Genomic DNA, 23,073 nt, shown 5'->3' with positions numbered 1-23,073 from the left:
TCCGCTTACTAAAGCGGGGGAGTGGGACGATCGGGGTCAGGACGAGAGGCGATTGGTCTGATCAGGGGAGACCCTGGCCCCGACGGATTACGGGGGATGGATCGAGCTCCAATCGATCCGGACACAAAACACCATAGATGGTGGATTATGGACATACTTACCCAAGTGGGTAGGTGTTTATCCTAACCCGAGATATGTCATGTATAGATGGATATACATGGCTTAACGTCGGTCAGAAAGCTGAGACAAGGCCGACTGATCTCCCGTATCTCCCTACCACTTCACGACAATATTGCCAGACAGTTCGCGCGCCTGATGGAACTGCTCTGCCGTGTATTTGAGACAGCTGTTGGTCAGAGCGTACTTCTTCTGCCCGTGGATGTGCACGGGGACTAGAGTGGCACCCACCGGGACGGTACCCACATCCGTCTGAAGGGGCACCAAGTGGAACACATGTTTCCCGGACATTCGCACGCTGAAGTCGAAACACTGCCCCATCATACTTGAGAAACGATGCATCTCCGGGTGATGGTAGAATTGTCGGGTCGTCTCCTGCTGGCCTGCATCTCGGATGGCGGCAGGTCTCCGGGCTGATATCGACACCGACGTACTGCTGGAGTTGCGCACCGATAGCCTGCAGTTGTGTCAAGATGGCGCGTGACTTCCACGGCACCGGGCCAAGCTCAATATAGCGGATGGGACGGCCGGCCGCGAGCCGGGCAATCTCATCTGTCACCTCGAGCAGTGCGCCTCAAAATGGTAACCGCGACACACTGATTCCTGAAGCTCAACAGAGATAGATTGAAACATGTATATCCCAGTGCAATTGTTGCAGACGCGTTGATTGGTATGGAAGTCGAACAACTCAGACGACATATACAGCAATGGTTGAGACTACTGACGGTTGCAAAATCCAAGAGGAGTTATTTCTAGTATGTCGAGCAGAATAGAAACGGAGTATAGATCGTCCTTTAGCACCTCGTCCAACATCTTCCTGTACATAAGCACAGAACCTGAAATCCAAGAAACCAATCAATAAAATGCCGCACTACAAGCATACTGATTCTGACTCCTCGAGACCACATCACAAACCGATGGGAAGACACACGCACCAGAAACACAAAGTACCTTGAATGAACGAGCATTGGATGGCTGTTATTGGTAAAACTTCCCTACGGATTTACTGCCGTAATAATCCTCATTCTTCTACCTAGAATAGCATAGTTACTACCGTGCAAACGAGGAAGGTTGCACTAGTCGGCACTCTCTCCACTACACTCCATCCAGATCACCCCGCTGTTGAACGCGGGGTCTATATGAGGATCTACATAATGATGAGACCACAGGGTGGATGTGATGCTGCTGGTCTTGTACTATCTCTGTAGTGGAGTACCTGGCCAGCATCGTCACCGCTATATAGTATATACCTTGGCTACTTCCACAGACTGTTTACTGTTGTTCCCATGGTACCTATCAATTCATGACGTCATAAACACAGCACTAGTACGTTACTCAGTATGTCAATCCATGGTCAACCCAGGAACGAAAAGCTAAAAACACCATGTCAGTCAATATGTCAATAGCGCAAAAAGACAGACTATTATCATGACCACAAAGTATCCTAATCATGACGCTGTCGGTCGTCGTCAGTAACCCTAATCGTCACGGGGACAGTCAATGATTGGTTATCGGTCACCGCCTTCCCCACCGCCGACGGAATCCCCCCCGAACACGTGCCGCACGTGTCCCTGAGCTGTGTTTATCCTGTTTATCTCGAGATTCAATTTCACCAATCCTCCATCTAAGTCTTCCTCTGTCGAGTAGTATGGATTCTTCATCCTGATTCCTCGATGAAAAAAGCCTATCATGGCCTCTTTACAGCCTCCCCCGGTGGGAACCTCCGCGGGAACCCCCGCAGGAACCTCCTCTTCAACCTCCAGCAACGGTTCATTTAACACCCCACTAGATACACCCTCGGAAAGGTCTGATGCGGACGGGGACGCCCCCAGCGTGAATTGGAATCGTCCGGTAGCCGGTTCATTGAGACTGCAGACTGATTTTGGACCCGAGCAGCATAGGTCGTCGGAGGATGACGAGAGTAAAGACGATGGTTATGACACGCCGGATGACTTTCCTCGAGAGACCCGGCCCAAGTATACGGCCATCGAGGAGCAACAGGTCGTGAAGAAGTTCGATCGCAAGCTCGTTCCCTTCTTGGCTTTTTTGTATTTGTTGTCCTTTTTGGATAGATCTAGTAATTCCGACCCCCTCTCCTCTGATCGTTTCAAATTCGATGGAAGACTAACCGCATAGTAGATATTGGAAATGCAAAGATTGCCGGACTCACCGACGATCTCCATCTCTCCTCCGCTCAATATGAGTGGGTTCTGACGGCTTTCTACATTACCTACATCCTTTTTGAATGGATGACTCTGATGTACCGGCTGGTTCCGGCGCACATCTACGTCGCCCTCTGCGTCTTCGGCTGGGGACTGGTCGCCTCCCTCCAGTCGATCGCGACCTCCTTTGGCGCCCTCGTGTTTTTGAGGGCCGCCCTCGGCATCGCCGAGGCAGCCTTTGGGCCCGGGGTTCCCTTCTATCTCTCTCTCTTCTACCGACGCGAAGAGCTGGCCTTTCGGAACGGACTCTTCATCTCCGCCGCCCCCCTCGCCTCGTCCTTCGCCAGCACTCTGGCCTGGCTGATCGTCCGTCTCAGCCGCCACGGTCCGATCTCGCCCTGGCGCACGCTGTTTCTGGTAGAGGGCTTCCCCAGCGTGATCGTTGCGGTCGTCGCCTGGATGGTGATCCCCGACGCTCCGGGAAGTGCCTGGTTCCTGTCCCCGCGGCAGAGACAGGTAGCCCAGCTGCGCATGGAAGCGAGCAGCACCAAATCGGGGTACTACGGGCAGGCCCGAGAGAAGAAAATCAACTGGAAGGAGGTTGGGAAGACGCTGGCCGATCCCAAGTCGTACATTGCTGCGGTCAGTCTTTCCGGTTTTTTTTTTTTTTTTTTTTATTCTTTGGTTCCAGGTCTTGGTTCCAGGTCGAGTACTGATGTAAAACCGCCGGTACAGTTCATGTTCTTCAGCTGCAATGTCGCCTTCAGCTCGATGCCCGTTTTCCTCCCCACCATCATTGCGGAGTAAGTACCGACTTACCCTACCCTACCAAGGATCATCACCTCGGGCCCACCAACGCCCACGCACCCTTGACCGTCGTTGAGATTAACCCGCTCTACCAAACAGCATGGGCTACTCCTCCCTCTCCGCGCAAGCCCTCTCTGCCCCACCCTACCTCGTCGCCTTCGCTTCCGTCCTCTTCACAGCCTACATCTCCGACCGCCGACGCAAGCGGAGCCCCTACCTCATCCTGCACGCGCTCATCTCCTCCACCTCGTACCTCCTCATCGCCCTCACCAGCCACTTCCACGCGCACCTTCCAGTCCCCGCCCACCGACTCATCCGCTACATCTGCGTGTATCCCGCTGTGGCGGGGTTCTTCTCGGCCATTACGCTGATCATGACCTGGACGATGGATAACCGGCCCGCAACCGAGGGCAAAGGCGCCGCCATGGCCGTGCTCAACCTCATCGGGCAGTGCGGCCCGCTGCTCGGCACGCGCCTCTACCCAGCTTCCGACGGTCCATGGTACGTGCGTGGCATGGCCACCTGCGCGTTCTTCATGCTGCTGGTCGCGGCGCTGGCCGTCGTGCTGAGGCTGCTTCTGGTGCGGGCTAACCGTGGTTTGCAACGGGGGGGACAGCAGCAGGAGGATGATGTGATTGAGCTGGAGGGTGGGGAAAGTGAGGTGTTGATTGGGGGCGGTCAGGTGGAGGCTGCTCCTGGAGAGAAGTTCACTTATATTTTGTGATGTTTCCCCTTCCTTATCTTGATACTATAAAGTTGGTATGTTGTTGGTGGTAATTGTGGTATCTAGATAGTATATAGGTGGATAGGTACATAGATTGATATGTAGGAAGTCAACACATCGTAATGCCAACCATGATCTGGATAATGTAACATGTAGCAACCCTATTTATTTCTTCTTCCCTTGTATTGGTGGACATAGACGCACATACATACATAGATGCACAGTAAATATCAATAATTCTATCTTTTATTTGATTGCATCCATGGCATTCCACTAGACTGAGTATCTCTACCAAATAAGATATCAAATTCGACCCCAAAGTCATTATAGATAGAACCAAAAAAAGGAAAACAGGAGCAGTCAGACCCAGATGCTAGACGAAGAGATAGGAAACGAAGATATAGAAATAAAAGAAAAGGAAACATGGATATGTATGTAGTAGGTATGTAGGTATATATCTGTGTCTGTTATATGTATGTATGAGAGAACACAGGAGAGTATCGGTGGGGGTCGAGGTAGGAGGTAATAAAACAAGCAGCAAGATCATCCTGGATAAACAACCCCGTAGCCCTAAAAACTCCGTAATGCGCCAGTCTTTTTGTCCTTCTTTCTCGCCAGTGCCATTCTATCTCTTTCTATTCCTTCCTTCTTTTTGTTTTTTATCTTTTCTCTTTTTGTTTTCTTTTCCGCAGGCAGTATCAAACAACCTACCAAGCGGTATGCCCACCATCAATAACAAGCGTACTCCCAGTCATAAAGCTGCTCGCATCGCTAAGCGCAAACAGCGCCGTGCCACGGAACTCCTCAGGGTACGCCAACCTGCCCAACATATTCTCAGCCTCCCACACAGCCCTGGCAGCCGGGTTCTGCTGGAAAACACCCTCCACCATCGGCGTAATGATATGGCCCGGGCAAAGCGAATTGACGCGAATCCCATGCCGCCCCCACTCCATCGCCAGCGAGCGCGAGAGCTGAATGACAGCCGCCTTGGACGAGTTATACACCGGCGACGTCATGCCCTTGTTGGCAATCAGGCCGCTCATGCTGGCGACCAGCAGGATGGAGCCCTTCTGCTGGTAATTGAACATCTGGCGGGCTGCGGCGGTGGCCGAGTTGAAGACGCCGTTGTAGTTGATCTCCATGACTTCTTTGAGGGCCACTTGGGAGTACTCAAGCGAGCTCTGCAGGTGGTTGATGCCTGCGGCGGCGATGAGGCCGTCGAGGCGCTGGTGGCGGCCGGCGATGTCGCCGAAGAGGGAGTTCACTTCTGTGTCGTTGCGCACGTCGATCTGGTGGTATTCGAGGTGGCCGCCGTATTCGCGCTCGGCGTGCTCTTTGGCGACGGCGAAGTCGGGGTGGGGCTGGTCGAGACGGTCTAGGCAGTGGACTGTTGATTCGTTGTCAGTTTCATCACTCTAGGAAGTAAAAAAAAAAAATAATAATAGACAGATTGGAGAGAGAAAAAGGACTAACCTGTGGCACCTGCCTCCAGCAGGGCTTCAGCCATCGACAGACCGAGTCCGCGGCCACCACCCGTGATGGCGTAGACACGGCCGTCGAGGTCGAATTCCTGGAACCGGGGGGTGTTCTTGATCTTGGGCTCCTGCCGCATGGAGGGCATGCGGGTTTGGATGTGATGGGCGCCGGGGGGAGGGGAGCTGGCGCTGTGTGTTGTGGAGAAGGCTGCCGCTGCTCGTGTGATGGGACGGATGGCGGCGGTGGGCCGGCATGCGCGCAGCGCAATGGGGAGGGACCGGGAGATGGTGAAGCTCATTGTTACGGTGGGAGTGTATAGTATTAGGTAGATTAGATATTAGGTAGGTATAGAGGACGGAAGGCGTGGAAAAGGAGGAAGAGGAAGAAGAATCTATGAAGAAGACGGCTGGACACGCAACAAACGGCTACCACAAGGAAGATATCGACAGTCACAGATGTTAAAGAAATTCAATGGGTCTGTCTACGACGGAGGAGCAGCTGGGGTTTATAGTCCTGGGAACGGCCGTGGAGACAACTACGAAGAAACGACCAAAGCGAATCATTGAGAGATGTTGCACGACAGGGCCGAAACAAGAAGGACGCAAAAATGGAAAAAAAAAAAATGAAAATGCATGAGCAAAAAAGAAAAGAAAAGAAAAATGGGGACTGGGAGAAAAAACATGAGGGCCGCGTGATACCCTCGATGGGTCCGCCATTGCGTTCTAGAGCGGCGTTCACGATGACTTCAACGAGGCCAGTTGTATTTCTTTTGATTAATTATTATTTTTTCATACCCGCGAACATCCATGAGACAGGAACTAGCTCCATGCACCAGCTCAGAACCCGTCAAAGCTTACCATAGGAAGAGGCGAGGGATGTGGAGAGGGGAGGGGGGCAAAAGGCATGAATGGCCAAGCATTGAACACATAACCCTCTCGCCGTCGGATAAGGGGGAAGGAGTAATGAGGGGATCGTGACTTTCTGGGACAGATTACCCCCAACCCCGTTACCTGGTCGCCGAAGCCGGCCAGCAGGGTGGTCAGTTGATCGAGGGATGGCGATCATCCATTCGTGGAATGGCCCACCAGAACGGGATTCCCGAGTATGGGGAGGCCGAGTTTTTTTTTTTTTTTTGCTGGATCAGATTTTCGATGCCGGTGCTAACGTGTCCCCTTTCTTTTCTTCCCCTCGCGAGTAATGCAGCGGTCAGACCTGGTTTTTCCAGCGGTTTTGGTTCTTGATACCTCCTTCCCTGATGAAGGGTTTTGATTCCATGCCAGTTGACAGGAAGCAAAGCCAGGGGGGGCGGGACAAGACAAGCTCTCCCCGGCTTGTTGCTGAACACATTCATTCATTCCCCGGGGAATGGGGGACCCAGACAGGGCAACGCTCCAATGACGGACTCGGCATCGCACTGGTGGTGTAATCCGCTCTGCGAAGTCAAACCCAAGAGGATGTTGGGTGGGACCCCACAATTCCCGTGCCCCCATCCTGCAGGAAGATAAGAATACTGGGAGTGGAGCCGGTTTGTTTCTTTTTTCGGTCTCATCCTTGCATCTTCCGGACCCATCTGTTGGAGAGAAAGAGGGGTCATGGGTCTTTTCTAGATTTTCTCTATTCTGGGTCCTGCATCCTTCCCGGCATAAAATTGGTATGATCTGAACGGTTTATCCTGATTGGGGTTTTTTTTCCTTCAAAAATTAAAATAAAATGCCCAGGTTAAATGTCGGTGGACAGGGAGAGGATCAGATTCCAGGGAAAGGATCTCGCCTCCTCTCCACCTTGGATTTTGTCCCACGATCTCACTTGTCGCAGCGTTGCACGCCCAGCATCGTGAAGAGCATCAGATTCATCATCCTACCGAAAAGGGTAATCCGATCATTCATTCCGGGGACAGACAGTCTTGCCATCTGCCAGGGTCTGTCTATGTATTTTCTCGTTTCTTCTCCCAAAGATTCCATTCCTGTTCCAAGGGGAACCGATCAATCGAAAGAATGCATGCAGTGGCTCGTGCGAGAAAGAGCGACAGGGGAAGATCCAAGATCAAAAGTACATACTTCTAATCTGACCGGTTGAGATAGAGGATATTCAATCGGAGTCCGTCAAAGAACCAAAGAAAGTCTCGACCGTCAACGGGTTTCCCGCACGGTCCACGTTATCCACACCCGGGTTCTCCGCATTCGGTAACCCGGGGATTCCTCCCGACTTTGTTGGAGATCATGCGTGCTTCAGATTTTTCATGCCAAAAGCAAAAATATATTTGAGTAATACATTTACATTGGATTTGACAATTGAAATCAATCAATTTTATTCAAGCATTTATTAAAATAATATAACAGAAATAACCCGGCCCTTCCGCTGCGCAGGGGAACCGATTTCCGCAGCAAGGGAGGCGATCCTCTGCCGCTGTATAAATCAACCAAATCATGGAAATAAATACGAATGAAACACAATAAAATAGATAGAATGATATGTATAATTTCTGTCTATCAGGTGACATGATGAAAATTCTATCTATGACTGCTACTGTTTGACGTGGGAAAAAGGATTAAAAACGAAGGATGAAAAGCTCCAGATGGATGCAATAATCCATGCAGGAGTAGACCAGGTGATACTTCTTCATGCATCTAGGACGGGATTCCCGTGGTACTTTGTGCATGACAGTATCCCATAACTATTCACAGGAGCTACAGTATGGTACCTCTGCAACATGGACGAACCGTGCAGTATCCGTACCGAGATCTGTCTCTGTCAGGGAGCAGAGATCCAAGTCAAATGATCAGATCGAACCTTGTTTCTCCCTGGAACTGCTCTTGTCCAGCCAAAATTCCACCCTGAGGTTTACTCTAATTAACCATACTTGAACTTAAAATAAATTATAAATTTAAAAAAAGGTAAAAGACTAAATTAGAAAGGATGGAAGATGTCAGGTGACGGCAGCGTGTAAGCATTAAGATCAAACCAGTTGGCCGATCCCCTGGCCCCGATTGGTTGAGATCGACACAGCTCTCCACCAGGGCGACTACAATGCAGGATCCGTCAGTCTAGACGCGACTCCCGTTGGCATTCCCAAAGTCCAGCTTCATCAGCAGTCGGTCGACGCCCGCCGTCTTGCGAGGCACATAATGCGCACCGTCTGGTCCTGCGCGCCCGGACCAGCTCTCTGCGGAGGGGTGCGTTCGCTGGCCGAGGGCGAATATCTCGCGTCCTTCGGCTGATCGGCTGTCGTCGATGTCGCGTAACCGTGCGACCACCTCCCGGATGCTGACTTCCATCCGGCCCCGCGCTGCCCCGAGCGCCTGCCACAGTTCGGTCTCTTCGCCTGCGTAATCGGCCAACGCGTCGACCACGCCTTCGTCTGTCTCGAGGTCCATGTTGCGTTGGATCGTCTGCAGGCGGATGACCAGCGCGACGAAATGGTCTACTCGCTTTAGGAGCGATCGGAGGGACTGGGTGAATGGGACGTCGGTTAGGAAGAGCGACTGCACGAGTGCGAATAGGTATCGTCGGTGTGCGACCGTGAGGGTCTCGGGGTCGTGTCGTGGAGGGCGGGTGGTAGAGTGGTTTGGGTGGTCTGGTGGCTTGCTCTGCGCCGACGAGGCAGTTCCTGGTCGCGAGCTTGTTGGGGAAGGGGGTTGGCTGTCTTCAATCCAGGTTTGAAAATGCTGCCAGGAGCCCTGGATCACTTCGGCTTGGAAGAAGCTTCCGATTTCGGATAGGAGGAAGAGAGATGCGCTGCTGGTTGCCCACACGGGTCGCATCTGCCGCGTCCGCGCGTTGTCTCGCTGTCGGCCCACGCCCAGCATGTTCTGCCCAAAGGCCGAGTTGCTGCGTGGCGGACCCCACGGGGAGGGATGGTTTCGCCGGAGAAACGTGTGCTTCCAGAGACCGCTTAACCGGATTTGCGCGCGCCGGATGCCGAGTAAGTAGGCGTGCACCTTGGAATAGACGGAGATGTCGGAGGCGGAGAGAAACAGGTCGAGAGGGGGCCCGACTTGGACGGAGAGGCAGGTTGGCGCTGGAAATAGGAGGTCGTCGAACGCGACCTGGGAGATGTCTGGTGACAGTCCAGACCCGGCTAACTCTGCCGGACCGGCTGCCGTGGAGTTGCTCTGCCCGCCGACAGAGAGCCGAAGGAGGTCTTTGGCGAGATCAAGCGCATCATCCACGGGATCTTCCTCAGACTGCAGGGAATAAAGCTCGGATAGCGCGTGCCCCAACGTTGCCATGACGTCCCCGTCTTTGACGGACAGTCCTCCCAGACCATCCACCGCTTTCGCTCGGGCAGCCATGGGTCTTTCCTGCAGCCGCACGTCGGCGTGCGAAACCAGTGCCATGGCGAACTCGCCGCGTCGTAGAAGCAAAAAATCGTGAAGAACAGATAGGATTTCCAGGGTTTTAGGAAGCGGCAGGATCTTTGAGAGGGTGCTCTGCGACAATGACAGTCGGATGGCATCGACCGCGTTGGATAGCATTGAGCTTGAGATGGGTGACTGTAACGCAGCGAGATATTCGACATGCTCGCCTTGCAGAGTCACCGGATAGGTTGGCAGGCCGCTTGGCCTGGTTGTAGAAGCATTACGCTTTGCGCGGATCAGGTTCAAGGTTTTCCCAATGAACAAGATGGATGACGCTGTCTGCGGCAAAACAAACTTGGGCAGTAAACTCGTATGCAGGATGAATGGCGCCTGCGCGGTATCTGGGGAGACTCTATCTTCTTGAATGAAGAAATCATCTTTCCCAAGCACCGGGACATTCCCATACAACAGCCACGTTGACAACTGTCGCATCCAAGCCGTCTCCGCGATCTTGACCAGGTGCAGGGCCATTTCCTCAATATCCACATACCCGGTCTGCGACTCCGCCCGAAGATGGTCAATCAAAGCGGCACCTGCGCAGCCCTGATTGCGGCTCGCCTTCGGATCGGGTAGGATGAACCTGACCACTTCCCACAGCCATTCCAGCCGCCGTGTCCAAGGAGAGAATTCCCCCACAATCGTCGACAACGGCACTATCCCGTACCCGCCCACATAGCCGCTATCCTCGACCAAGATTGCCTTCTCTACTTCGAGAATCTTCTTCTGAAACCCCCCGAGGTGCTCCGTGCTGATCGCGGTGGAGACGGACCGACAGATGACGGAGGCGTGGGATGAGGATATGGCGGTGGTGTGAGCACGCAGGCGCGCATGTAGTCGACTCAGACGGGCAAGGGAGGCGAGGAGTGCTTTCTCGGGCGGTGACAGGAGAGGAAAGGCATCATCAGAGACCAGACCTTCCTCGGTTGGGGCATTGAAGAGGGGTGACGGTTGGCCGGAGAGGGAGAGAAGGATCTCGTGGAGCATGCTGGCTGGAGCTCTCTACAGGCCGTCAGAACGTTGAAGAGCAAGATGCGAGTGGTCCCACCTACACTGGGGATGGGTCTTCCTCCAACGTCGGCCTTTTGCGCTGCCAATATAGGAGCCCGCTTCCAAGGAGCTCGTATCGGCACATGTACAGGGATTGGCGGGGTATCTGCTGGCGACACAGGCCTTGACTTCTAGGGTCTGTGGGCAATAGCGCGTCGCGTCAACGCGCAACCTGCCTTGGGAAGATGATAGAGCTGGTCAATTCAAGTATAATCTGGGTAGAAGATATCATGCTTTGTAGGAACATGACGGAAGAATCACATCATAGCCTTCAATCATTATCATCAACATCAAGACATCCTCCAACTGGGTCAGGAATCCCGCGGCAGTCCCAAAAGAATAGATGGAGATGGCCAGTCGACGCTATTCCCCTTTTGGAACTGAGGTTCATCTGTCAAAAATGACTAATACTTTACATAATCAGGCAGTCTGCTGAATCAGCCACCAAACAAACCAGACAAACGGGCTGAGCTTGTCCCTCTTACGTCGCCGAAGTGACCCAACTGGACGCCCATCTTCGTTTCTACCTTACCTTTCTCAACTAACGTCTTCTCTCTCTCTCTTTCGTCTGCTCACGTTGTCCTATTCTCTGTGTATCTACCACTTTATCCTCTACTCAACTTGGAGTTCTACGAAATAACTCCATTTCCTACTTACAGCGGATCACTGATATATCACCCCGCTCGCCGCTCCCGCAGATACTTGACCCCTCCTAAGTATCTGCCCCTCTTTGGTCTGCACTGGGAGTTGTAGACTTCAGCATTGTTGGAAAGTCTTGCCTAGCTGCAAGGCTTTCATAGGAAATCTCCACAATTTCTTCGGAAATTCCCGTTCGTGACGCTACGAAGCTGGGAAAGCGAAGAGCGTCTGGTGATAAAACAGTACTTCCACCCGAGAAGAAAATCATGACGGTATGTTGGATAGCCAACCCGCTGGTCGTGTAATGTTTTTTTGTTTTGCTGATGATTGGTAGGACACCAAGATGCAAGTTGATACTCCCCAGGAGACGGTCGAGATGCTCAAGCACGGGGAGATCGACGAGTCTCTGTACAGCCGACAGCTGTGAGTATTATCTCCGTTCACCATTCCCTTTGTATGGCATCTCCTGCTAATGACCTCTTCACCATAATTAAGCTATGTTCTTGGTCATGAGGCGATGAAACGCATGGGTTCCTCCAACGTGCTCATTGTTGGACTCAAGGGCCTGGGTGTCGAGATTGGTAAGTCGGGTCGCCCTCCGCATACTATGTGGCAATGCTGATTGACTGCGTCTAGCCAAGAACATTGCCTTGGCCGGAGTCAAGTCCCTCACCCTCTACGATCCTGCCCCTGTCGCCATCTCCGATCTATCATCCCAGTTCTTCCTCCAGCCGGAAGATGTCGGCAAGCCCCGCGCCGAAGTAACGGCCCCCCGAGTGGCGGAGCTGAACTCATACGTCCCCGTCACAGTGCACGAGGGTAATAATATCGCGGAGGACCTGGAGCAGCTGAAACGCTACCAGGCCGTCGTCCTCACCCTGACGCCTTTGAAGGACCAGCTGGCCATCGCCGACTTTTGCCATCAGAACGGCATCTACGTCACCGTCACGGACACCTTCGGTCTGTTTGGCTACCTCTTCAACGACTTTGGCAAGAACTTCACCGTGGGCGATGCGACGGGCGAAGAGGCTGTGGGTGGCATTGTGGCTGGCATTGATGAGACCGGTCTAGTTTCGGCGCTAGACGAGACTCGCCATGGTCTGGAAGACGGCGATTTTGTGACTTTCTCCGAGGTCAAGGGGATGGAGGGTCTGAACGACAGCGCGCCCCGCAAGGTCACCGTCAAGGGCCCTTATACCTTCTCTATCGGAGACGTCTCTGGCCTTGGAACGTACCAGAGTGGCGGTCTCTTCACGCAGGTCAAGATGCCCAAGTTTGTAGACTTCCAGCCGCTTAGCGAGCAGTTGAAGAAGCCAGAGCTCGTGATGTCCGATTTCGCCAAGTTCGATCGGCCCCAGCAGATGCATATCGGTGTCCAGGCTCTTCATAAGTTCGCCGAGAACCATGATGGCCAGCTTCCTCGCCCCCACAATGAGAGCGACGCCCAGGATGTGCTCAAGATCGCGAATGATCTCGCCTCGGGCGAAGAGGACAAGGTGGAGTTGGACGAGAAGATTATCAAGGAGCTCAGTTACCAAGCTCGTGGTGATCTCAATCCTCTCGCTGCTCTGTTCGGCGGTATTGCAGCCCAGGAAGTCCTGAAAGCGGTGTCTGGGAAATTCAGCCCTGTCAAGCAGTGGCTCTATTTTGATTCCCTGGAGTCTCTTCCCTCCTCTACGGCCCGTTCTGAGGAGAGCTGCAAGCCTCTTGGAAGCCGCTACGACGGCCAGATCGCTGTGTTTGGCAAGGAATTCCAGGATAAGATTGCCAACGTCAAGCAGTTCCTCGTTGGTGCTGGAGCCATTGGTTGTGAAACCTTGAAGAACTGGGCCATGATGGGCCTGGGAACTGGCCCCGAGGGAAAGATCTTCATCACCGATATGGACCAGATTGAGAAGAGCAACCTCAACCGCCAGTTTCTCTTCCGTACCAAGGATGTTGGGCGACTCAAGAGCGAGTGTGCGACCACAGCAATTCAAGCAATGAATCCGGAGCTGCAGGGCAAGATCGTCGCGCTCCGCGACCGGGTGGGACCAGACACCGAACACGTTTTCGACGAGAAATTCTGGGAAGGCTTGGACGGGGTCACCAATGCGTTGGACAATGTTGATGCGAGAACCTACGTCGATCGACGCTGCGTCTTTTTCCGAAAGCCCTTGCTCGAGAGCGGCACCCTTGGCACTAAGGGCAATACCCAGGTCATCCTTCCGCATATCACCGAGTCCTACTCGAGCTCCCAGGATCCTCCTGAGAAGACGTTCCCGATGTGCACGCTCAAAAGCTTTCCCAACCGCATCGAGCACACCATTGCCTGGGCCCGGGATCTTTTCCAGACGTACTTCGTTGGTCCCCCGGAGGCGGTCAACATGTACCTATCCCAGCCGAACTATATTGAGCAAACGCTCAAGCAGGCTGGCAATGAGAAGCAGACCCTGGAGCACCTGCGCGATTTCCTGGTGACGGATAAGCCCTTGACGTTCGACGATTGCATCGTGTGGGCCCGTACTCAATTCGAGAATCAATACAACAACGCCATCCAACAATTGCTCTACAACTTCCCCAAGGACTCCACGACCTCTTCGGGCCAACCTTTCTGGTCTGGCCCTAAGCGGGCTCCGACGCCGCTCAAGTTCGACAGCACCAACCCCACCCACCTTGGGTTCATTATCGCGGGCGCGAACCTGCACGCGTTCAACTACGGTATTAAGAGCCCTAATGCCGACAAGGAGTACTACCGCAAGGTCGTCGACAACATCATCGTCCCGGAGTTCACGCCCAAGTCTGGGATTAAGATCCAGGCTGACGAGAACGAGGCCGACCCGAATGCCCAGCAATCGGGGTCGTCTTTCGATGATGGCAACGAGATCCAGAATCTGGTTGAGTCTCTGCCGTCACCCAAATCCCTTGCCGGCTTCCGCTTGAGCCCGGTGGAGTTCGAGAAGGACGATGATACCAATCACCACATCGACTTCATCACGGCCGCCAGCAATCTCCGTGCCGACAACTACGAAATTCCCCAGGCCGACCGCCACCGGACCAAGTTCATCGCTGGCAAGATCATCCCTGCGATTGCCACCGCCACTGCCTTGGTGACCGGATTGGTTGCATTGGAGCTGTACAAGATCATCGACGGCAAGGATGACATTGAACAGTACAAGAACGGGTTCGTCAACCTTGCCCTCCCCTTCCTGGGCTTCAGCGAGCCTATCGCCAGCCCCAAGGGCAAATACATGGGTAAGAATGGTGAAGTCACGGTGGACAAGATCTGGGACCGTTTCGAGGTGGCGGACATCCCGCTCAAGGACTTCATCCAGCACTTTGCGGACCTGGGCCTGGACATCAGCATGGTGAGCTCGGGAGTCAGCCTGTTGTATGCCAGCTTCTACCCGCCGTCGAAGCTGAAGGACCGCCTTCCTATGCCGTAAGTTGCGCCATAATTCCGTGTGACTATGTCCGATTGACTAACTGCTGTACAGGATGAGCAAGCTGGTGGAGCACATCAGCAAGAAGCCCGTTCCGGATCACCAGAAGAACGTCATCTTCGAGGTGACGGCCGAGGACCAGAATGAGGAGGATGTGGAGATTCCGTACGTGATGGTGACTCTTCAGAAGTAAGCGATTGGCTACGGTATAAAAATATAAACTATGCCTTTTGAGTATGAGTTGTATCTATTGGAACTCGATTAGAAATGATCACATGGAAGCAATGCTAGTCTATCTGTCCCGCTTGAATCCTGTTGGATAATGAGCGTAGAACCCACTAGAGACCATGTTGATAAGATTTGTAAGTGCTTGTCAAGCTTTGTCAGATCTGAATACAAGATCGGTCAGCAGAAAATCGTCCCAAAACGTCATCGCCCTGGGATCGCTCCCCGCACCAAACCAACGACCCCAAACCTATTTAATCAGTTATATCACCATCGCCATTCCTGCTCGATTTTTCCTCTCTCATGTTCTCCTTCCTCCGCCAAACTCACCGCATCACCCAGCGCATCGCATCAGCTAGAGTCATCGCGCCCGCGCCAATCTACAGACCCTCATCAACCTCCGTAATCTCCGCACTTCCAACACGCACCATGGCCGTACGTAACTCCCCCTCCCCCAATTCAAATAACACCCCTCAACTAAGACCCATAAATCCAGACCAACACCGCAAACAAAATAACCAACTGGGTCAACCCCAACGACAAATCCGGCGAGTTCAAGCGCCAGGAGTCATCCTTCCGGAACTGGATCTCCAACGAACCAGGCGCGGAGTTCCCCCCTGAGAAGGGCAGATATCATCTTTATGTTTCGTATGCGTGTCCGTGGGGTGAGTTCTTCTTTTTTTGGGTTTCTTCGCTTTATAGCTTGGACTTTTGCTGGCTGTGGAGTAGACTTGGCTAATTGAGAACTATAGCTCATCGCACTTTAATCACCCGCAAGCTGAAGGGACTGGAGGATATCATCTCGTATACGTCCGTGCATTGGCATCTGGGAGAGGGAGGTGAGTTTCTCATTAAACTCTTGTGCATTATGCATTCTGCATACATACGCACACATGGCTTCATGTCAAGAAACTAACAACAGCAGGATGGCGATTCGCAACACAGGACGAAGCAGTTCCTAGTGACAACTTCACCTCAGACCCGCTGCATCCGCAATTCACCCATCTCCGCGAGATTTACTTCGCCGATGAGCCTAACTATAGTGGCCGATATACGGTCCCTTTGCTGTATGATAAGAAGGCGCAGAAGATTGTGAGCAATGAGGTATGCTCCCCCCTCTTCCACACCTCCACAATCGATATAGGCGGACATATAAGAGAGAGAGAGAGAGAGAGAGAGAGACATACAGAAAGTATAAGAAAGAGAGATAGAAACAACATCTAACAAACAAAACCAGAGCTCCGAAATAATCCGCATGCTCTACACCACCTTCGACGACCTCCTCCCCCCATCCTTCCAGAAAATCTCCCTCTTCCCCGAACCCCTCCAAGAATCCATCGACTCCGCCAACTCCTGGATCTACCCAACAATCAACAACGGGGTGTACCGCTCAGGCTTCGCCACCACGCAAGAAGCCTACACCAAAGCCGTAACCGAGCTCTTCACCAGCCTCGACAAAGTCGAATCCCACCTCTCCTCCACCCCCGGCCCGTACTACTTCGGCGCAAACATAACAGAGGCAGACATCCGACTCTTCACGACCATCATCCGCTTCGACCCCGTCTATGTGCAGCACTTTAAGTGTAACGTGCGCGATATCCGCAGCGGCTACCCGGCGCTGCATCGCTGGATGAGGCGGCTTTATTGGGAGGTTCCTGCTTTTGGGGAGACTACTAAGTTTGATCATATTAAGTTTCATTATACGCGCAGTCATAGCCATATTAATCCTTATGGGATTACGCCTGCTGGGCCTGTGCCGAATGTTTTGCCGTTGGGGGAGGAGGTTACTGCTGTTGGGGCGAAGTAGGTTGTTGACTATTTGGGGGGGAAGGGGGGGAAATTTGTATAGAGTTTGCACGGGATAGGTTCAGTTTAGGTATAAGAGGTGGTAACTGCGTATGCTATCAATTTCCATATAGTATGTCTATACTATGTAGGTACTACTTCTATATCATAATATCTCCCCATTTTATTCAAACAAGGCAGTAATGCCAATATATGTCTCTAAATACACTCCCCAAAAGATGAAGGGAAAAAAGTAAACAATAATAATAATAGTATGTGGGCTCTGTGTATTCCACAGATCAACCAGGGGAATCCAGTGTACAACGAGATGGTAGCAAAAAGAATATGATGAAATGGAAAGGAAAAGAAAATAAAAAAGAAAAACTCCAATATGCTTTGCCGCACGACGCCTTGCCATGCGAGGGTGGGTGGGTGTGTATGTTTGTGTGACAGGTATGCAAACAGTTGTTTAGTGGCCGTTCGATCTGCGCGCGTTTTCCCCGAAACAATGGCCTGGTTTTGTAACGGTAGACGGCCCGACAGGATGCAGGAGGATATGTATGGGTGGGAGCGCTGGGCTGGCTGGCTGCGACGCGGGGGGTGATGAGGTTGCGTGGTTAGAGCCATGCAAAGCATACGGTGCCATAAGTCTGTTATTGGCTGTAGGGTATCTTGAAAAGGTCTAAAGATCAAGCAAAACGAGACGGTAATCGAGGATATATGACGGCGGGAGTGGGTGAGCGGCCCCGGCGCAGTTAGCCCTTTGGTTAACTTATTTCAGGCCGAGCATGCGTTTCGCGTTTTCGTAGACGACGTAACTGATGGAAACCGCGGGAGCGACCTTGAGAAGGTTTGGCGTCAGGCCCTTGTAGAAGCCCCGGAAGCCTTCGGTCTGGATCGTTCTGCGCGCGACATCGCCTATCCCGGAGTAGGTGGCGGGGTGGAGAATGGTGCCCTGCGCCTGGAGTCTTGTTCGGAGGACATTCAGCGGGTAGACGACGGATGCGCTCAGACCTCCGCTCAGTGCACCGATCCCGCCGGTCGTGAAGTTGTTTAGGGGAACGTCGTCCTCGTGGCAGTGGTGGAGGCGAGCTTTGCGCGCGATCAAGGTGCGCTTGAGGTATTCGAAGGTAGACAGGTCGATGGCCGCGTAGGGGAACATGCCCGTTATCCCTAGCGGCAGGCCGCGGAAGAAACCGAAGAGACCGTTCTTATTCCACACCTTTCGAAAGGTGGCGGCGATCAACTTGTTGCCCTTCGGGCCTCCTACAACGGTTTCACACTGCATGCGGCTGGGGGATTGTGAGTTTCGATGCCCATCTCCGGAGGAGTCCAGGTCACTTACAACTTCAACGTGTCGAGCGGATAAACGAAACATCTACCATGTCTGTCAGAGAAGATCCAATACCAACGGCGGGAAATCAACACATACTGGGCAACCATTCCGCCGAAGCCTCCAGAGAGAAACTGGGAGACCGGTGACAGTTTCCTCGGGTCATGATGACCTTCCATGCGAGCAAATGCACGTTTCGCAGACTATCCCACGTTAGTTCCTTGATACTCGAAACGTAAACTAGCAAGCTGACCTCGTAGGCTCCGAATTTGATGGCCGATTCGGGCATGACCTTCACCACATTCAATCCATTGCCTGCAAAAGTTAGCGCACGTCCAGATGGACGGGCGGTTCAGACAAACCTGCAAACAGACTCCGCACCCCTCCGGCCCGCCACAACTCCTTGACAGCATCGGTCAACGTCCGTGATGCTCTCCCCGCGGCTTCCAGCGGCGCACCATCCTTGGCGGCGCTAACGGCGGACGACTGGATGCCGGTCTGGGCGATCAGATAGACCTTGAGGCGATCCAAAGGGGCCGTCGCCGTTCTCGAAACGACGCCCGCAATCCCACCCGCAATGAAATAACCTAATTGAGGAGTGTTCTCGGTCAACTTCTGTTCATAATATCGAAAGGACATCCACATGGCGACACGCCTTGGTATGGGTAGCCACTCCAATTCCGAGTCACCATCTAAGGATACAAAATCATCATGGCCGGAGCCCGGGGCTTCTGCGTGGGCGGACGGGATGAGGGCTGCCAACGCAGGCACCGGGATATTGTACAAAAAGCTTTTGATGGCCAAGAGGATACGTTTAGGAAACGAGTGGTCTGTACCTAAACCCTGTAGATCGTTGATGTGGACGTCTCCTTCCGGGTTTAGATTTCCCGTGGCCGTGTAGTATGAGAGAATGGCGTGCAGGTTGGAGGAATAGGCGGGCAGGAAGAGCAGGAAATCCCTAGGAGCGGCACCGTCAGTCATGAACCATGGTCAGAGGGGACCTCATCTGACGACCCGTCTGACCAGCGCAGGGGACGACATACCTCCATTCCTCGTAGGAAATGACCCCATCCTTATTCGTGTCGACGTCGCTGAAGAAGGCTTCCAGCTTGGCGCTCGAGACGGTCACCTCGGAGTTTGAAAAGGCGGATTTGAGCTCGTTCTTATCGATTTCCCCGTTCCGGTTCCGATCGATATTCTGGAAAAGCTGCGACAAGCCGTATTCGGTATGGTCGACGAAGGCACGAAATTCTAGGCGATCATTAGTTTGGCCCGAAGAAGCCAGCATGGGGGGAGCCAGCCCACTTGACGATCAGAGGTCCAGCACACGCGATCTTACCAGAATAATCAATAAACCCATCCCCATTTGTATCGACCGCATGCAAGACATTCCCCAGCATACTATCCGCATTTTTGAGCGCTAAAGTGACGAATGTAAACCCGGTCAGTTGACAGCACCATCACCACGGGATCGGGTCACGGATGGAGAAGAGGGGAAGGGGGGGGTGGGATGAGAGGGGGTGAGGGGAAAGGCCTTTTCCAACTCACGATGATCAATTTTCTTTAAACCCTTCTTGAGACCATTGAGATCCAGACGGCCACTTTTGGAAACGCCGAGACTCTCCCAAAGATCCGCGATCCTGCGGTCACGCTCGTCTGGGGATTCCGAAATTACCATGATCGCGAATGAAAGGGATTATCGGGAACCCGGCATTATTTGACAAGACTGGGTATCACACGGAAGATGTGCGATCAGAGACCGACTCTGTCACGACAGGGACCGGTGAGAGGAGGATAATAAGGAGAGGAGATGGTGATATTGGTGGTTGTACATCGAATAATTTGTTCCGGTCGGGATGAAATTCTCAAAGCAGCGGAAGTTCGGACATGGCAGTTTGGCAGTAGTGGAGGCGGGCGGGTATAAGATAGTAATAAAAAATAAAAAATAATAAAAAATAATAGGTAGGACACTAATGAAGGACGATAATGGGGTGGATCAGCAGCCGCGAGAAAGGCCTATAGAAAAGGCTGCGAGTGAGAAATCCACGCGCCATGATTTGCTTTTCTATTACGACATGTTCGGAAGAAATCTCGGTCCTGACCAAAGGGCCAAGCCCTACTAGCCTGTTTGGGTTTTGATAGATAACTGCGATCACTTCAGTTGATAAGGAATGCAATAGATACCTACAAGCAGGTTGGGAGGACCGATCGAACGATGCAGAGAATGACTGTGAAGGACTGCGTCTACTTGCGAAATAGTTGCAAGACTACAAAGATCAAAACTTGAAGAATCAAAACAACAATTTAGGTAGAAAAAAACACGGAAATCAGCTAATATTTCACAATTTCGCAGTATCATACTCCCTGGTAGCCCTTTACTTAAAGTAGAGACCCCCAAGCGCATGATGAACCCCTTGTATTGTCAGTATCAAACCAGTACTACCTACCTAGTCATCGGAATACAGTTCTCGCATCTCCTTCGTGATCTCAGCATCTGTGTGGGCATACTCGGCGTCAATCCAAGAATCCCACTCCCAATCGATCCAGTCCGCAAATAGGCCGGGCCGGTCATTAGCTTCTTTCCATCGCAGCAACGGTGAGATGTATCCTCCCACAGTAGAGTTCATCTCTGACGCAGCGGGAGGAACTCGGCTCTGGCCAAAAAAAGTAGCGGCTAGGTCGACAAACATGACCCGAGGCTGGTCGCTAGTCGGCGATGTCAAGGTGATTTTCCGCGGCTCAATACCCATGATCGACACGTTCTTCTCGTGGAGCTCGCTTTCGAGGTCCACGATCGACCTCATCAGGTCTTGACGGAGAGACTGGTCAAAGTACTCCGGATTGGCATCTTCCATGATGAGGCCTGGGATATGCTCGATCAAAATCATCCGGACGGTCCGCGTGTGTCCTCCATCCACGGGTAGAGTCAACGAGTAGGATCCGTGGTATCTCGGTATCCGGTGACCTTGCAGATAGCGAAGAATCGCATATGCTTTTACCTCGTGGGTGTAGTCCCAGTCCAGGCAGACGAAAGGGTCGAGAGCCCCCGCCTCGTCATCGTAGTAAAGCGGGTCGTACAGCTTTGCAACGAGCTTCGTGCCCTTCGGGGGAAGCGATTGCGATGTCGTTTCTAGCAACCGGACCGTGAAGACCTGGGCCTCGTGCTTATCGCCTGCGTCTAAAAGATCCATGATCTGCAGGCTGACGGAGTCGTCCCCGTCTCTGCCAGGCGCTGGGGGTAGCTTCACACATTGCATGACTGGGCTCAGCAGTTGTCTTTCCTGCCAGTCGCTTTCCTTGAGGAAGCAATCGTTGAATTCTGCCGGCGTCGGAGCCGGAGCAATGTGAGACTTGACTTGGAATCTCCAGTCGGGCACATATGGCACCGGAGGCTTTGAGCGGTTCGGGCGACGTCCAAAAGAAGCCATGGCTGCTGTCAGTGGAAATGCTGGCTTGGGGAGGAGGGGATAGGGGAGGATAGGACGGCACAAAGGGAGGTTGAGTCGTGGCAGGTTTATTTTGCCCAGCGGGATTTCGGCTTCATCGTCAACATTTCATCATCGGCGGTGCCTTGTGAGTATGGTTTTGAGGGGTCGCGCTGTAGATTCCCGTTCTTGCTTCGAGGTTCTCCTCTCTTCCCGTGCCCTTTTACCCTTTACCCAGAAAGTCTATACATGGAACTAACCTGGTACGAAGTAGGTCATTATAGCATCATGATCTTCCATCACAACCGTGTTCTTATACAGATACAGCGTCCAAGAGAGCTAACAGCTCAAACAAACTCTTCTTTCCCCCTAGCATGCAGAGAGGTCAAAACAATCAAACTAAATGCATAAAAAAGTTAGTCAGAATACCGGTAGTTACACACATGTGTATCTATAACACAACATTAGAAGATAATGAGTGCAGAAAGGGGTTCACCTACCTTAGGTAGGTCTAAGGGAGGTGGGAACTACATGCTTTAGCTCAGATGTACATCAGCCGCTGTTGACATACCTAAATAGACAGGCACCAGCTAAGGAAGCATGTATAGACTATACACCACCTCATGCATACCATGAACACATCTAGTAACACAGCACGATCACACTATCTACCTACCTACCTATCTAGGTAAATACCCATCTACAATCCATCTATCCATCTACCCCTGGAGAGCTCCCTCCCTCCCCACTTTCTAGTGGGAACTACATAGCTACCCCATATTTAGTGTCCGGTAGTTATTATTTAGCGCAATGGGTCATGGACTCACTCATGCCAGGGGCTGGACTATTTGCTTGTTTTCCATTTCATCTCCTTGGTATTATTATTATTATGACTTGTTTGGACGTGTTTCCATCTCCCTTGCTAGGTAGGTACCTAGATAGGTAGGTAGGAATGGGGCCGCTAAGGTACCTACAGAAGGCGGAAAGGGTTGGATACTACGAGCAAGGCAAGTATCTACGGGTGTATGTAGGAGGCATTTTCATTATTATGATGGATAGGGGAAATCTACCTGTCTTACAGTATTAGTCAGTATCATGCTCTGGATTGTTTAGGACATGTCTGGTGAGATCAGATCAGGTGTTGTGCCAAAGGAGTATAGTTGTAGCAGGAACATACGTTTCGCTCGTGCTGTTGCCGGTGCCCCTTGTCTGGGATACCGACAGGCGCCTACTCCCTAGGCTTGTTTCATCGGGAGACCCACGGCCTGACAGGAGGGTCATTAGTTGACTGGATGATATTCATTAATTGGCAATGCAGTTCTGGTCAATTTCTATATTTATAATGTTGGTTGGAGTGATTACTACGGAGTCATCCGTAATCTTTTCCCAGATGAAAGAATTGAGACTGGTACGACCATGGCGCCTGGAGTGCAGCCGGCCCCGCACTTTGTCAGAAGGATCGGAATTATGATATCCAACCCCCTGATGACATG

General features: G+C 52.3%; 7 protein-coding genes across 7 annotated transcripts; 2 read left to right on the top strand and 5 right to left on the bottom strand.

The window, feature by feature from the left end:
- Positions 1 to 1,866: 1,866 nt before the first annotated feature.
- BDW47DRAFT_120491 (putative MFS transporter) lies at positions 1,867 to 3,870 on the top strand (the record flags this gene model as incomplete). Its single annotated transcript, XM_024815494.1, has 5 exons — positions 1,867 to 2,254; positions 2,317 to 2,981; positions 3,075 to 3,142; positions 3,246 to 3,726; positions 3,763 to 3,870. The coding sequence occupies 5 exons, from the start codon at positions 1,867 to 1,869 to the stop codon at positions 3,868 to 3,870; spliced, it is 1,710 nt and encodes a 569-aa protein (XP_024668293.1).
- Positions 3,871 to 4,133: 263 nt separating this feature from the next.
- On the bottom strand, positions 4,134 to 5,849 carry BDW47DRAFT_112497 (putative short chain dehydrogenase/oxidoreductase). Its single transcript, XM_024814181.1, has 2 exons — positions 5,344 to 5,849; positions 4,134 to 5,257 (listed from the first exon to the last, which is right to left on the bottom strand). Exons 1-2 carry the CDS (start codon positions 5,642 to 5,644, stop codon positions 4,578 to 4,580), a joined length of 981 nt encoding a protein of 326 aa, XP_024668292.1. The 5' UTR covers positions 5,645 to 5,849; the 3' UTR covers positions 4,134 to 4,577.
- Positions 5,850 to 8,275: 2,426 nt separating this feature from the next.
- BDW47DRAFT_112494 (Spc98 family-domain-containing protein) lies at positions 8,276 to 10,302 on the bottom strand. The gene has a single exon (XM_024814180.1). The coding sequence runs from the start codon at positions 10,173 to 10,175 to the stop codon at positions 8,391 to 8,393; it is 1,785 nt and encodes a 594-aa protein (XP_024668291.1). The 5' UTR covers positions 10,176 to 10,302; the 3' UTR covers positions 8,276 to 8,390.
- A 50-nt stretch (positions 10,303 to 10,352) lies between these two features.
- Positions 10,353 to 11,027, bottom strand: BDW47DRAFT_112493 (uncharacterized protein). The gene is made up of 2 exons (XM_024814179.1): positions 10,754 to 11,027; positions 10,353 to 10,703 (listed from the first exon to the last, which is right to left on the bottom strand). Exons 1-2 carry the CDS (start codon positions 10,834 to 10,836, stop codon positions 10,544 to 10,546), a joined length of 243 nt encoding a protein of 80 aa, XP_024668290.1. The 5' UTR covers positions 10,837 to 11,027; the 3' UTR covers positions 10,353 to 10,543.
- A 706-nt stretch (positions 11,028 to 11,733) lies between these two features.
- Positions 11,734 to 16,844, top strand: ubaA (E1 ubiquitin-activating protein ubaA; the record flags this gene model as incomplete). Its single annotated transcript, XM_024815493.1, has 11 exons — positions 11,734 to 11,813; positions 11,886 to 11,971; positions 12,027 to 12,421; positions 12,452 to 14,811; positions 14,867 to 15,001; positions 15,054 to 15,055; positions 15,300 to 15,472; positions 15,534 to 15,702; positions 15,790 to 15,876; positions 15,963 to 16,141; positions 16,275 to 16,844. The coding sequence occupies 11 exons, from the start codon at positions 11,734 to 11,736 to the stop codon at positions 16,842 to 16,844; spliced, it is 4,236 nt and encodes a 1,411-aa protein (XP_024668289.1).
- A 137-nt stretch (positions 16,845 to 16,981) lies between these two features.
- BDW47DRAFT_112488 (calcium-binding mitochondrial carrier protein) lies at positions 16,982 to 20,162 on the bottom strand. The gene is made up of 8 exons (XM_024814178.1): positions 19,704 to 20,162; positions 19,495 to 19,575; positions 19,199 to 19,406; positions 18,518 to 19,113; positions 18,409 to 18,470; positions 18,255 to 18,358; positions 18,168 to 18,200; positions 16,982 to 18,114 (listed from the first exon to the last, which is right to left on the bottom strand). The coding sequence occupies exons 1-8, from the start codon at positions 19,831 to 19,833 to the stop codon at positions 17,595 to 17,597; spliced, it is 1,734 nt and encodes a 577-aa protein (XP_024668288.1). The 5' UTR covers positions 19,834 to 20,162; the 3' UTR covers positions 16,982 to 17,594.
- A 440-nt stretch (positions 20,163 to 20,602) lies between these two features.
- Positions 20,603 to 21,583, bottom strand: BDW47DRAFT_134397 (uncharacterized protein; the record flags this gene model as incomplete). Its single annotated transcript, XM_024818070.1, has 1 exon — positions 20,603 to 21,583. One exon carries the CDS (start codon positions 21,581 to 21,583, stop codon positions 20,603 to 20,605), a length of 981 nt encoding a protein of 326 aa, XP_024668287.1.
- Between the last annotated feature and the right edge of the window lie 1,490 nt (positions 21,584 to 23,073).

Source organism: Aspergillus candidus (genome assembly GCF_002847045.1).
Source record: "Aspergillus candidus strain CBS 102.13 unplaced genomic scaffold BDW47scaffold_66, whole genome shotgun sequence".
Classification (NCBI taxonomy): domain Eukaryota; kingdom Fungi; phylum Ascomycota; class Eurotiomycetes; order Eurotiales; family Aspergillaceae; genus Aspergillus; species Aspergillus candidus.
The sequence above is the reverse complement of the archived record's forward strand: the minus strand, read 5'-3'. Positions and strand labels throughout refer to the sequence as shown.

Coding starts and splice junctions, on each gene's coding strand:
- BDW47DRAFT_112494 (XM_024814180.1), bottom strand. CDS start 10,175: ATGGCCCTGCACCTGGTCAAGATCGCGGAGACGGCTTGGATGCGACAG.
- BDW47DRAFT_112488 (XM_024814178.1), bottom strand. CDS start 19,833: ATGGTAATTTCGGAATCCCCAGACGAGCGTGACCGCAGGATCGCGGAT. Junction 19,407..19,494: donor TGGGTTTATTGATTATTCTG/GTAAGATCGCGT, acceptor ATGATCGCCTAG/AATTTCGTGCCTTCGTCGAC. Junction 18,359..18,408: donor TCAAATTCGGAGCCTACGAG/GTCAGCTTGCTA, acceptor AACGTGGGATAG/TCTGCGAAACGTGCATTTGC.
- BDW47DRAFT_112493 (XM_024814179.1), bottom strand. CDS start 10,836: ATGTGCCGATACGAGCTCCTTGGAAGCGGGCTCCTATATTGGCAGCGC. Junction 10,704..10,753: donor GAGGAAGACCCATCCCCAGT/GTAGGTGGGACC, acceptor GACGGCCTGTAG/AGAGCTCCAGCCAGCATGCT.
- BDW47DRAFT_112497 (XM_024814181.1), bottom strand. CDS start 5,644: ATGAGCTTCACCATCTCCCGGTCCCTCCCCATTGCGCTGCGCGCATGC. Junction 5,258..5,343: donor GCTGGAGGCAGGTGCCACAG/GTTAGTCCTTTT, acceptor ACGAATCAACAG/TCCACTGCCTAGACCGTCTC.